The 14,423-nt window shown below is 37.6% G+C and overlaps 1 protein-coding gene across 1 annotated transcript in view; it reads left to right on the forward strand.

Moving 5' to 3' along the window:
- The window catches only part of DNAH14 (dynein axonemal heavy chain 14), a 374,871-nt gene that overhangs the window by 320,223 nt on the left and 40,225 nt on the right, over positions 1–14,423 (forward strand). Inside the window, exons 63-65 of the mRNA XM_044674970.1 lie at positions 4,213–4,413; positions 6,342–6,427; positions 8,683–8,839. Coding sequence (XP_044530905.1) covers positions 4,213–4,413; positions 6,342–6,427; positions 8,683–8,839 — 444 coding nt within the window. The remainder of the gene's footprint in view (positions 1–4,212; positions 4,414–6,341; positions 6,428–8,682; positions 8,840–14,423) is intronic.

Genomic DNA, 14,423 nt, shown 5'->3' on the forward strand with positions numbered 1-14,423 from the left:
AATCAGAAGGGAAACAACAAATTGGGAAAAAATCTTTATAACAAAAAACTCTGACAGGGGTCTAATTACTCAAATATACAAGGAGTTAAATCAATTGTATAAAAAATCAAGCCATTCCCCAATTGATAAATGGGCAAGAGACATGAATAGGCAATTTTCAGGTAAAGAAATCAAAAGTATCAATAAGCACATGAGAAAGTGTTCTAAATCTCTAATAATTAGAGAAATGCAAATCAAAACAACTCTGAGGTATCACCTCACACCTAGCAGATTGGCTAAAATGAAAGAAGGGGAGAGTAATGAATGCTGGAGGGGATGTGGCCAAATTGGGACATTAATGCATTGCTGGTGGAGTTGTGAATTGATCCAACCATTCTGGCTGGCAATTTGGAATCATGCTCAAAGGACTATAAAAGAATGCCTGCCCTTTGATCCAGCCATACCATTGTTGGGTTTGTACCCCAAAGAGATCATAGATAAACAGACTTGTACGAAAATATTTATAGGTGTGCTTTTTGTGGTGGCAAAAAACTGGAAAAGGAGGGTATGTCCTTCAATTGGGGAATGGCTGAACAAACTGTGGTATATGCTGGTGATGGAATACTATTGTGCTCAAAGGAATAATAAACTGGAGGAGTTCCAGGTGAACTGGAAAGACCTCCAGGAACTGATGCAGAGCGAAAGGAGCAGAGCCAGAAGAACATTGTACACAGAGACTGATATACTGTGGTAAAATCGAATGTAATGGACTTCTGTACCAGCAGCAATTCAATGACCCAGGACAATTTTGAGGGATTTATGGTAAAGAACGCTACCCACATTCAGAGGAAGGACTGCAGGAGAGGAAACATAGAAGAAAAACAGCTGCTTGAACGCATGGGTTGGGGTGGACATGATTGAGGATGTGGACTTGAAACTACCACACCAATGCAACTACCAACAATTTGGAAATAGGTCTTGATCAAGGACACATGACAAAACCAGTGGAAATGTGCATCGGCCATGGTTGGGGGGAGTGCAGGGGGTGAAGGGGAAAGTAGGAGCATGAATCATGTAACCATGTTAAAAATGAATATTAATAAATGTTTAAATTTTTTAAAAAAAGGAAACTGTAAACCTGGGGAGAGAGATCCAGTAGAGGGTACCCAGTATACCATGTAGTCATGAATTCAAAACTAAGCAGAGTTGTTGATGAAAAATGAAAAATTACTGAAAAAGTTCTGAGCCCTCTCTGGAGAAAGGCTCTGGCAGGAGTTTATTGCTCCAGCTCTACTCAGAAAGGAGAGGCAACTGAAAAAGTTGAAAAGATGAGTATCAAAAACAGTCTGAATGGTGATGAGATTTCAGGTTTCAGGTGACCAGCTTATCATGACAGAGGCATGAGGTTCCAATGAGTCAAAAGCAGGCAGAACCACTGAAAGCAAAAGAAGAGGCAATAATAATTTAACATGTGGGAATGTGAGTTCCTCTTCTCAAAAAATAGTTATGAAAATCTTTAACAAAATGCAATTAAAGTAGTTTTGTGATTTTCTCTTGTTCCACTTTTGAGACTACTAAAGGCTCAGGGCACTATCACTCTACACATAGGTCACATATGACAATGTTTCCCACACACTTTGTTCTACAACCCCCCCAGTGCTGTTTTATTTAGTCCTGTTATTTCTGACCATCAATAGTGATCAGGTGATCCTTGTCAGCCTAGGAGGCAATTCATGAGTGAACTCAATCCCATATCAGGTTCAGCATCTGCACTGCTTTTCCTTTTAAATACAAGCAGTTTTCAGAATTAACAGGTAGATGACCTTTGAAACAAAAGCAATGTTTTGTTCTGAAGAATGAGATTTATTATTTGTATCATGTTATGGCTGTCAATTCATTTATCTAGCAATAGAAAAAGAATTAACAGGAGAGGGATAACCTGAAGTGTTAAGTGAGATAAAAAATTTTAAAAGGACCGGGACCAAAATCTCCTCAAACCCAAAGGAAATAGTATTGGGTACTTAGGTAAACAGGTGTCAAAGCATCCTTGAATTTTATTAGACAGAATGGAACAATGTCAAGATTTTCTTCCTAAATTCCCAAAATTACATCTACATATGGTACCATTAAAATTTTCCCTGTCTTCATTATGCTACCCTCCTAGAATTCTAATGTTATATAAAATATGTTGGACCTGAAGTTAGTAAATCTTATGTTCAGTTTCATCCTCAGATATTTACTAACTGTGTGACCCTGGGCTCTGTCTGCCTCAGTTGAGATATTATATATAAATTATATAAAACACATATGTAATATACATATGTATTATTTTGTAAATCTTACAATGCTTTATAAATGCTGTTATTAGAGCTATTTTTATCCATATTACCTAAAGTTATTCATTGTTTCTGTGAAAACACAACTTCAACAATAATATAGGAGATAATTCCAATTCCATGGAAACATTGTTAGTATTTGAAGTTGTGTTCCTACCCAGGTCATATTTAAATGATAAAAACTCAAAATGGGAAGAAACCAGAATCTTATTATTTTTTAGAATGGCAATATGGATTTCTCTCTCAGCAACTTCCCAAAAATAGGGTTTCATATCTGGGAAAAGTATGTTGGGGGAGAAATAAGAGAGGGAAGGGAAGTATTACCCTCCCCCCAAACAAAACAGGAGTTCCTTAGCAATAGAAGTGTTTCAAGCTAAAGTGTGAGCTTGGGAAGCACTGCACTGAGTCTCCCACAATTCCTTCACATTCCCACAACTTTCCCCTCTCCCCACCTAGCCCTTCCTTATCTCCAGAATCTATAATTCATATGCCTACCCAATAGCCATTTTCTTTTTTTCTTTTTAAATTTTTTAAAATTTATGTAATTAAATTAGAATATTTTCCCATGGTTACACTATTCATTTTCTCCCCCTCCCCGTTCCTTCCCTCCTCTCAGAGCCAACAAGCAATTCCACTGGGTTTTGCATGTGTCATTGTTCAAAACCTATTTCCATATTATTAATATTTGCAATAGAGTGACCATTTAAAGTCAACATTCCCAATCACATACCCATCGAACCATGTGATCAATCATATGTTTTTCTTCTGGGTTTCTACTCCCACAGTTCTTTTTCTGAATGTGGATAGTATTCTTTCTCATAAGTCCCTCAGAATTGTCCTGGATCATTGCATTGCTCCTAGTAGAGAAGTCCATTACATTCGATTGTGCCACAGTGTATCAGTCTCTGTGTATATGGTTCTCCTGGTTCTTCTCCTTTCGTTCTGCACCAATTCCTGGAGGTCATTCTAGTTCACATGGAATTCCTCGAGTTCATTATTCCTTTGCGCACAATAGTATTCCATCACCATCAGATACCACAATTTGTTCAGCCATTCCCCAATTGAAGGACATACCCTCCTTTTCCAGTTTTCAGTTTTTTGCCACTACAAAGAGCACCCAACAGCCATTTTCTGACTGGTTGAACTTTTCATTCTTTGCCAAATGAAGAACTTTCTATTTTGCTGGAAGATGTACATAGAATTTATGAATTGAATAGTGTTTAGGTTGAGCTAGCTACGATGGGTCCCTTTCATTATCAAGATTCTGAGATTCTTTGTAAAATAAGATTTTGTTATAATGTAGTACTGAGTACATTATTGAAAAGCAAAACATTTTAAGGCAAGATTATGAAAGGCATACATATTTAATTTCCTTAAATAGTTTTAAATATGGCACTGTTCTTCTACAGTAGTTACATGTAATTAAATTTTATTTTATTAAATCCCTCCACAAAAGTCCTCCTCCAGTGACTTGTCATGACATAGTAATGAGCCTAGGTAAAGGCTTTGCCTACTAAACAAAGCACAAATTCTAGTAGGTTTTTGCAAACTGGGAATTCCTTGAGTAGGCAACAATGATCAAATGAATATTTTGCCATACCAAGAATAAGCCTAGCTAAATTCAAGGTTCAACAACAAAAAAATTAATCTCCCAGCAAGTGATGAATTGTGGCAATGACAACTCAAAGACCCTATACTATGTAGATGAGTCACAGTATGTATAGATAAAGGGAATACTCATACCAATAAATTAATTGATAGACCCATTGAAGTAGTCATCTGATTCATAGAGTCAACCATATGCATCAGATCAATTTTGTTCATTCTTTTTACCTTGGGGAAAATCATTTAAAAAACAAAAGATCTAATAAGATGTGTGTTTCCTTTGCATTTATAGTTTTCAGTGAATACAGAAAATCCAAGCATCTTTTCTGGCTTTCTGAATCCAGATGGAAAGAGTGTGAATTCATCAGCAATCACATACAACCATTTTCTCTTTTATGTCAATCTCTTTTATCAAATAAAAATCAATGGAATACATTTATGGATGCTATCAGTACATATAGATTTTTGAGCACACCTTATACATCAGAAGAAGGTAAGAAAATTCTCTTTTTTAAGTTAAATAAATCTAATTCATAAGTTAATAGGCTCAAGTTATGAATTGAGACTGGTTGACATCTTGAACCATGAAAAAAGAAAAGGATAGCTTTGGTCACTAATAGTGAACTAACTGATACAGGCAAACCACTTAACCTCCTCATACCTCAGTTTCCTCATCCATAAAATGAGGCTGTACTAGATGGCTTCTGAGGTTCCTGATAATTATAAATCTATGATCCTTTGATCATATTTATGCCTTGCTTTATATAGAATTATATATAAAGGGGTCATTAATCTGCTGATCAGGCCTCAGCAAATTTTTTCAGTAAATGTTCTAGGAAGATAGTAATTATTATTACACAATTTAAGTGGGTTTTGAAATTTGTAAATTTCTTTATACTTATATCAAAATTCTGCTGGAACTTTGGTTTCAGCTTGGAAAAATGTATCATCTGCCAATTTGTGTGGGATTGGAGATTTTGCTTCTCATTTTAACTTTTGACAAAATAGGAAGTGTATAAAGTAGCTTATAATTCAAGCATTAGTTATCATCCATTTGAGTTTGTAACAGTTTAAGTTTTCCATATAAAACTGCCATTTTCCCATGATTCCAAGTTGAATTCATTACCTGAAGTTAATTTCCAAATTCATCCAATGTTCAATTCAAGTATTTGAGAATGGTTGTTCTCCTTGAGAAAAATTTCAACCCATCCTTGAGCTAAAAAAAAAAAAATCATAATAAAACTTCCCCCTTACCTTTCTTATTTTGACATGATGGGTATACACTTGTAATAAGAAATAAAATAAAATAAAAAGTTACAGTACAGAAATACATGTGGCACCCAAAACACTGCTGAATGTTATAGTTGTCATTGCAATTTGTAGTGCTGCATGAAAGCGGCAAAAATGCAGTACATAAATGAGTGGATGTGACTGTATTCCAATAAAACTTCATTTTGAAATGTGAAAATCATTTCTTAGCTTTCACGGCCGTACAAAAACAGAAAGCAGGTCAAATGTGGGCCATGGGCTATAGTTTGCCAAACTGTACCTGGGCAAGAGTCAGATTGCAGTGAACAAAGACAACTCCAACAATCCAACTGAAGAGAGCACAATTTCACCCAGTCAAATGAGGGATGTTTTGAAGAATGATCACAGAGAAACAGATTAATAACTGCTAAATAACTCATAGTCTCAGAAAGTTGCCTGGGGCCCTTACTGGTCACGCAAACAATTTGTCATGGTTGGGTTTTGAACTCAGATCTTCCTGAATCCAAGGTGCTCTACTAGCTACCTCTCATAAACCTTACAGCATTATAGAAATGAGTTTTCAGTTTATTATAAGAATTTCCTCAACATCCTAGCATAATAATAATTTTTTTCCTGAGAGACTTCCCCCTTCCCATAGTGTGTAGAAATAGCAACTGATTATAATATCTGGGAGTTTTATCATTCCATATCAGCAGGGAGTGAGCAAAGCATGTCACCCATTCCCCAAACCCTCAAGCAAGAACGAGTTTATGACAGATTGGAATAGGGAATGAATACAGAAGAAATAAAAAGATAAGCTAAAGCTTAATTTTAATGTTTCTAAATTTTTAAATTGTGTGACAAGGGTAGCTAGACAGCACGGTGGATAGAGTGCCAAGCCCAGAGTCAGAAGAACCTGGGTTCAAAACTGCTCTCAGATGCTTCCTAGCTGTGTGACCCTGGGCAAGCTACTTAATCCCGATTACCTAGCCCTTATTGCTCCTCTGTCTTAGAACTGATGCTGAGACAAAAAGTAAAGTTTTAAGATTAATTAATTAGATTTATTTTCATTTAATCATAAGACAGAAATTTTTAAAAGAACTTAAAACTCTTATGATGTCTTATCTTAATTATTTAAATGATTGGTTGATTCATCTCAGTTTTCTCTTCTAAATCTTAATCCAGAAAGTGACTCAGAAGATAAGGCTCCTATAATCTTTCCCTGGGAGAATCTCACTTCATTTCAAAGACTTATATTGGTAAGATATTTGATGGGAAATATAAGGTTCTTTCATCTTTTAGGCACTAGATTTCCAACTTTGAATTCTTCAACACCAAAATCTTTGCAAGGAATATATAAAATATAAATTTCAGCCAATACCAGCAAGTATCTCCTTCTTATAAAGTCCTTCCAAGAGTTTGTTTTTTTTTCACTAAAGTCCATGATACTTTTAAGTTGAATAGGAAAGGGAGGGAAACTAGATCCCCTCTCAGTCAGATCCTCTGGCTCTCCTCCTTCCAGAGTATTATGGTAGCAGATAACTAACTGCATGTACCTATTATACATATGATTTTGTAATCTTTTCCTACCAGGAAAGAGATGTGCAGTCATCTCTGCGAGCTCAGTCCCTTGCCTCAAGATAGCCTAGGGAACATTTTTTAGCCCTTTCTTTCTGATCTGTCAGAAACCTTGCCTCCACAGTCCCTTTCAAATCATTTAACACTTTTAATATCACCTTCTTCTCAAGATACTTCTTCTCAAGCAACTAAAACAAAGACATTAGTTTTCATGGAACCCTTCTTAGGTAAGTTAGAAATTTGTTTTCTATATAGGGCTTGAGGTAAAGGAAAAAAAGAACTTAAGTGTCTTATTTTAGCTCTCTCTAAGGAGGACCCCCTTCTGAGGTAATCACTCTGAGACCTGATGAAGAAAAAGGAGGGCAATTAGGAGAAACGAAATAGGCAGCAGGAGGCAAGAGAGAGCTGGCCTCAGAGCCAATAAAATCTGGCGTTAAGGATCAACTCTGCCATATAACTCCTGGACAAATCACTTAATCTCTGAGGGTCCTAGGCTACTAACTATCTGAAGCTATAAAGTACAGAGAAGGCACACATTGCTCTGGTGGAGAGAGTTTCCTATGCCAATAAGATCACAAATCCCTATTCTCAAGAGAAGAAAAGAAAAGAGGTATCAGGATACCTCTGGGGAGGTTTATATTTGTCCAGAAACCTAAAAGAATTCCATTCTGCAAACTCCTCCGCCCACTAAAACATTGGTAAAAATACAAATAAGAGCAATATCCCTGGATGAAAAAAAAATACTCATAAAGGAAAAGGTAACTGTGACTGTGAATTAAAATATGAAGAGGGACCAGTTATTTCCAATAGTAAAAAATCATTTTTATATTTCCAGGACACCATTATAGGATATTAATCCTTCCTTCATGTTAGGGTGGTAGATAATGCATGTATTTATCATACATGTGATTCTATAATTTTTTTCTACTGAGGAAAATATGTGCAATGATATTTATTGACCAATAGGTAGAGCTATGTTAAATGATTCAGACCATGAGAAGGGCCCAGTCTGGTCGCTTCCGCCATACTGTTAAGCCTTCAAGTGTGTGGTCCTTGCAATAGACTATAGTCACTACCACCACCACCACTCAGTGGCAGGGACATGACTTAGATTGGTTAGAACCTTCCAGAGCTTACACTCCCTTGGCAGATTCTTAGAAACCTCAAAGTCATACTACAAGAAAGGAACAGAGTAGGATAGTGGATAAAAATTATTTTTCTAATACTGTGCAAATTGCATATTTTATCCTTACAAGCTAGTATTGATGTCTAAAAACTACTTTTTTTAGAGTTTAGGGTTCAAACTGAGTTTGCAACCATTAGAATGGACCTGAGTTCAAACCTAGCTTCAGATACTTAGCAGCTGTGTGACCTTGAGCAAATCACTTAATTTCTGTTTGTTTCTGTTTTCTCGACTTTAAAATGGGGATTAGAAGAGTACCTACTTCCCAGGGTTGTTGTGCGGATTGAATGAGATAATATTTGTAAAGCACCTAGCCCAGTGCCTAGCAAATGGTATGTTATAATTATTATTGTTATTGTTATTGTCAGTGAAACACATACTGCTAGCTTCAAAGATGCAGGTGTGGACCAAAAGGCAGCCAGCAAAAACTCTTGCCATGTGAGATTTTTACAGCCAGAGCAGGGTCCTAGTCTAACAAAAAGGAAAGTTAGGGATATAAATCTGAAGAGCCATAGGCATGCCTCCCATTTGTCAGGAACAGTAGTTCTTCTAGAGTTCTCTTCACCATTTACACCAAGCTGGTTATGCTACTGGTGAAGTATTATGGAAAAATAAAGGAGAATATTAGTTTAGAAAGGCAAATGAGAGCTAAAACTGACTTGCTACAAGCATGATCCCATTGCATTTTTATTTGAGGTGACATCCTATAGATAATGTTTGCATTTTATCCACTTTTTCCAATTTTGTTTTCAGATAAAAATCCTTAAGTCAGAAGCTTTAAATGAATCAGTGAGAAAATTTGTTACTGAAAAATTGGGACGTAATTATCTTCATACTGCTGGCATTAATATAAAAGAAGTATTCAAAGAATCTAGTTGCAGAATTCCACTGATATTCATCCATTCTCATGGTGAGCTTTTTATAAGTATATTGATGATTAATATTTAAGATTCTCCTTCTCCCTAGGAGTAGAGGACTATAAGCATGGATCACCAAACCCAGAGTGCTTTCAAAAAAAAACCCATTGGTGACATGATGTACAAGATTGGTATTGCCTTTATTTCTGGCAATATATATTTGTAGACAAATATGTAACTCGTCATCTGATAAAGAAGAACAATTGAAATAACACTGGTTTACAAATCAGGAAGTTTCAGGTTAGAGTCCCCATTCTGTCCCTATGAAATCATATGACTTTGAGCAAATCAATTCATCTCTTGAAGCCTCAGTTTCCTCATATCTGACATGAGGTTGGACAGTATGTTCTCTAAAGACCTTAAAAGCTCAAAAGTCTGTGAACCTATGAATTCTTGGGTCCTTCCTCACTCCTTCTTTTCCTCATAAATCTTTCTGCAGTGTTTGGCACTATTGACCACTCTACTTCCTTCCCTCCTCCATCTCCTCCCTCTACTCTCTATGACATGCCTTTCTTCTTTTTCTTTTACTGTCTGATTGATTATCCCTCCTGGCTGTTCTTTAAGGAATCCTCTTCAGACTTCTTCCCTTCTCACTCTAAAATCTCTTCCTTAATGATTACATTCTATTTATCCACACCCCTTTCTTTTCTAAGATTCAGTCTTGTATCTTCATTTCCTGCAATGCCACCTCTCACTCGATATGACTGAGCTTATCATCTGTCCAAAAAATAAGTCCATCCTCACAACTTCCCCCCTCTTTCTGTTGACAGCAACACCATCTTCCAGTCATAGACACTTGAAATCTTAATGTCATCTTCCATCATTCCCTTTCACCTATAGGCAGTTGGGTAGCATGGTGATTAAAATGTTTGCTTGGTCTGGAGTCAGGAAGACTTGAGTTCAAATCCAGCTCCAGACACTAGTTGGCTATATGACCCTGAGCAAGTCACTAAACTCCTGCATACCTCAATTTTCTCAACTGTAAAATGGGGATAATAATAGCACTTACCCTCCCAGGGAAATTTTTTGTTTGGTTGGTTGATTTTTCACTCCCAGGGTTATTGTGATGATCAAATGAGAAATTAATAGAGCTCATAGCACCCTAGAACCTAACAAGCTCTATATAAATTCTAGCTGTTCTTATTAATATTTCTTCCTATAGATTCTACTTATACAATATGTTTCATATCCATCCCTTCCCTTTGCTCACTCAGTCACCCATGTTTTCATCTTCCACCTGGTCTATTACAATAGCCTCTTACTTCTAGTCTTTCCCCTTTCTAGTCTTCCCATAACTGCCAACATAACCTTTATAAGATACGGATCTGACCACATCACTCCCTTGTTCAAAAAATCATTTCAATTTTTAAAACATTTATTAATCATCTATGTGCAAGGCACTAGGTTAGGTCCTAGGGATTCAAAGACAAAAATTCTGACCACAAGGAACTACATATGGTAAGGAATTAAATTAAGGGTTTGACTAAATATGTGGGAAATTCCAAAATAATATGGTGGTCACCAATTCAAAATTATAGCCCAAGTCAAAATGACTTTTAGTAGCTTTTATTTACAAAGAGGTGGAAGGAGTGAAAGTAAAGAAATACAAAAAGAGGGTAGAGAAGATGTCTAGCCTATCACACTAATTATTGCTCTGGTGCTTGGCTCAGCCTGGCAGGGCTTGTTAACACTCAACTAGAGGACCTGGAGTTCCACCCATGCAGCCTCCTCCAAGAGGGGAAGACCTCTCCGGAACTAATCCCTCTCTAGGAAGCCAGGAAAGGCCAGCTACTCACTCACCCAAGAGCCAGTTCAAGTCCCAAGTTACCTCCAAGAGGCAGGTCAACAGTCAAAGATACCTACCGAAGACCACAACCTCCTGAAGACTATCTCCAGAAAACTGCTTGCAGAAGGCTCTCTTCAGCCTAAGAAGTTAAGACTTTTATAGTGACTTCTTGTCCCTTCCCCTTTTCACAGGGGTAAATCATAGCTTCCAAATTGCCTAGCACTGCCCAGGGGGGCAGTGTCCGTGGGATCCACTTCTCATCTCTGAAGATGTTAACTCTTATCATAAGCCTCTGAAGGTGTCAACCTTTTAAAATAGGCTTCTGAAGGCATCAACTTTTTATCATAGGATTCACAAGTTTCTGACTGATTGGGTTATCACCCTCATTAGCAAATGACTTGTGAACACTCTTACTTAGTGTTTAGTAGAAGTGCTTTTAGTTCTGGAGTTATCACTCATTTTAGCAAGTGACTTGGGAATTCTCTTACTTCTTCAAGTAAGTAACTTGGGAATTCTCTTACTTGATGGCTAACAAAGTGTTAACTCAAAAGAGACAAAGAGAATAAAGAATTCCCTTTCACAATATATATTAAAACAACACATACAGGTTCCGGGTTAAGATGGCGGCAGAGTAAGAAGCAGCTCTTAACCTCTCCTGACCTAAACACACAAAACTCCTCAAGGGGACATAAAAACAAGTCCAGATGAACGGAGGAACCCCACAACAGGGCACAGCATGGAAGGTACGTGGAATCAAGACATTTCCAGGCTATAAAGGGCTCTCACTAAATCGCGGGCTGAGCAACTGCCCCACCCCCACCCCCTCCACACACAAGATCTAGAGCTCCGAAGCCAGCTAAAAAGAAATAGAGCAAGTTTGGGGCACCCATCGAGTCATTGGCAGCTCCGGGGCCTGTTCCTGAGAGCAGCAAGACTTAGGACCCCATTAAGCCAAAGAAAGCAGGTGAAATCTGAGCGCGGGAGCAGGACGCAGGGCGCACAGCGCAGGCTGAGCAGAACGCAGGCACTGCGGAGGCGTGGGTGGAGGCAGACACAGCCAGGAGCTAAAGCCTAAGTGGGGAACCAGTGTGGACGGGTATACGACTGTGGAAGCAGTGCCCTGAGACTTGTAAAGAAACCTCCAGCAGAGGACAGACACTGAGCGCGAGGATAAATCTGAGAAGCTGCTGGGGTAATGATGGCTACTCAGCCTCAGGGAGTTCAGAAGAGAAAGAATAACAACAAGAAAAAGAAGTCTTTAACACTCGACAGCTTTTACACAGAGAAAATCCAGACAACCGAGCAAACAGAGGAGGAGAACAAAAAAGCATCCGGACCCTCAAATAAGGAAAACTCCTCACAAGCTATGGAAGAGTTCAAAACTGAGATTTTGAGGAAAATGGAAGAGATCTGGCAAGAAAATAACTGTTTAAAAGGTAGAATCATGCAATTGGAAAGTGAGGCTCAGAAACCAAATGAACTGATAAGCAAATTGAACTCCAGAAATGACCAGATTGAAAAGGAATACCAGAAGATTATGGCCGAAAACCAGAAGATTATGGCCGAAAACCGAAAGATTATAGCCGAAAATCAATCCCTAAAGGCTAGAATTGAGCAAGTAGAAACTAATGATCTCTCAAGACAACAAGAACAAATAAAACAAAGCCAAAAGACTGAAAAAATAGAAGGAAACATGAAATATCTCAATGAGAGAGTGACAGACCAAGAAAACCGGTCTAGAAGAGACAATTTGAGAATAATCGGTCTTCCAGAAAAACCAGAAATTAATAGAAACCTGGACTCTATACTAACAGAAATAATTCAGCAAAATTGCCCTGAAGTCCTACAAGAGGGCAACATAGACATTGAAAGGATCCATAGAACACCTGCGGTATTTGATCAAGAAAGGAAAACACCAAGAAATATCATTGCAAAATTCAAGAGTTTCCAAGCAAAAGAAAAAATCTTACAAGAAGCCAGAAAGAAACAATTCAAATATCAAGGAGCACCAATCAGGATCACACAGGATCTGGCAGCCTCAACGCAAAAAGACCGCAAGGCGTGGAATACAATATTCAGAAAGGCAAGAGAGCTGGGCCTGCAACCACGGATCAACTACCCATCAAAACTGACTATATATTTCCAGGGGAAAGTATGGGCATTCAACAAAATTGAAGAATTCCAGGTATTTTCACAGAAAAGACCAGGGCTAAATGGAAAGTTTGACATCGAACCACAAATATCGAGAGAAACATGAAAAGGTAAATAAGATACAGAGGGGAAAGAAAGAAAACTTATAATTTTTAAATTTGCCTTTTTAAGGGCCTCAGTGAGATCTAATTATCTGTATTCCTATGTAGATAAATGTTATGTATAATTCTCTGTAGTGAACTCTATTCACTATTATAATATTCACTATTATAGTAATCAGAAGAATAGTTCACAGGGTGAGGATGGAACACTAAATAATCTAAGATGGCGTGGGGGATGGGAAAGAGGGGGTAAATAGCAGGGAACACCAACAGAAACTTGAGTGAATAAGAAAATAGAATATTCTATTACACACAAAGAGGGCATGGGAGGGAGAGGGGACAAATACTATTATAAGAAGGAGAGGAAGAGAGCATTAAGAGGTAATAATCAAACCTTACTCATAGTGTAATCAACCCGGAGAGGTAAGAGTAGCTTTATTATCCATTGGGATGAAAAACTCTATCTAACCCTTCTGAGAAAGTCAGAAGGGATAAACCAAGGGGAGCAGGGGAGTGGGAAGGTCAAAAAAGGGAGGGGAGAAGGGGGAGGGAATTCATAAGGCCTTTTAAAAACAAAAAGTGTGGGGGGGAAATAAGGGAGGGGGCAGAAAGGGAAGTCAATCAAGGGAGGGGATAAGGGATAGTGTCTTAATAGCAAACCACTGATTTTAAAGGAAATAGCTTAAGGAGAAGGGGTAGGAATGGGGGAGGATTTGAAAAAGTCAGCAAATGCACAACTGATGATTATAACTCTGAATGTGAATGGGATGAACTCGCTCATAAAACGGAAGCAAATAGCAGAGTGGATTAGAAACCAAAATCCCACCATATGTTGTCTACAAGAAACACATATGAGGCGGGTGGACATACACAAGTTTAAGGTTCAGGGTTTGAGCAAAATCTTTTGGGCCTCAAATGAGAAAAAGAAGGCAGGAGTGGCTATTATGATTTCTGACAAAGCCAAAGTAAAAATAGATATGATTAAAAAAGACAGGGAAGGTCATCACATCCTGATTAAAGGCAGTATAAACAATGAGGAAATAACACTGCTCAATATGTATGCACCAAGTGGCATAGCACCCAAATTCATAAAGGAGAAACTGGCAGAGCTCAAGAAGGAAATAGATAGTAAAACCATACTAGTGGGAGATCTAAATATCCCTCTGTCAGATCTAGATAAATCAAACCGGAAAATAAATAAGAAAGAGGTAAGAGAGGTGAATGAAGTCCTAGAAAAATTAGATCTAATTGATATGTGGAGAAAAATAAATAGGGACAAAAAGGAATACACCTTCTTTTCAGCTGCACATGGCACATTCACAAAGATTGACCATGTTATAGGGCATAGAATCATTGCAAACAAATGCAAAAGAGCAGAAATAATAAATGTAACCTTCTCAGATCATAATGCAATAAAAATAATAATTAGTAAGGGCACCTGGACAGGAAAATCAAAAACTAATTGGAAATTAAATAATATGATTCTCCAAAACCAATTTGTCAAAGAAGGAATCATAGAAACAATCAACAATTTCATTG

Source organism: Gracilinanus agilis, chromosome 4 (genome assembly GCF_016433145.1).
Source record: "Gracilinanus agilis isolate LMUSP501 chromosome 4, AgileGrace, whole genome shotgun sequence".
NCBI classification, from domain to species: domain Eukaryota; kingdom Metazoa; phylum Chordata; class Mammalia; order Didelphimorphia; family Didelphidae; genus Gracilinanus; species Gracilinanus agilis.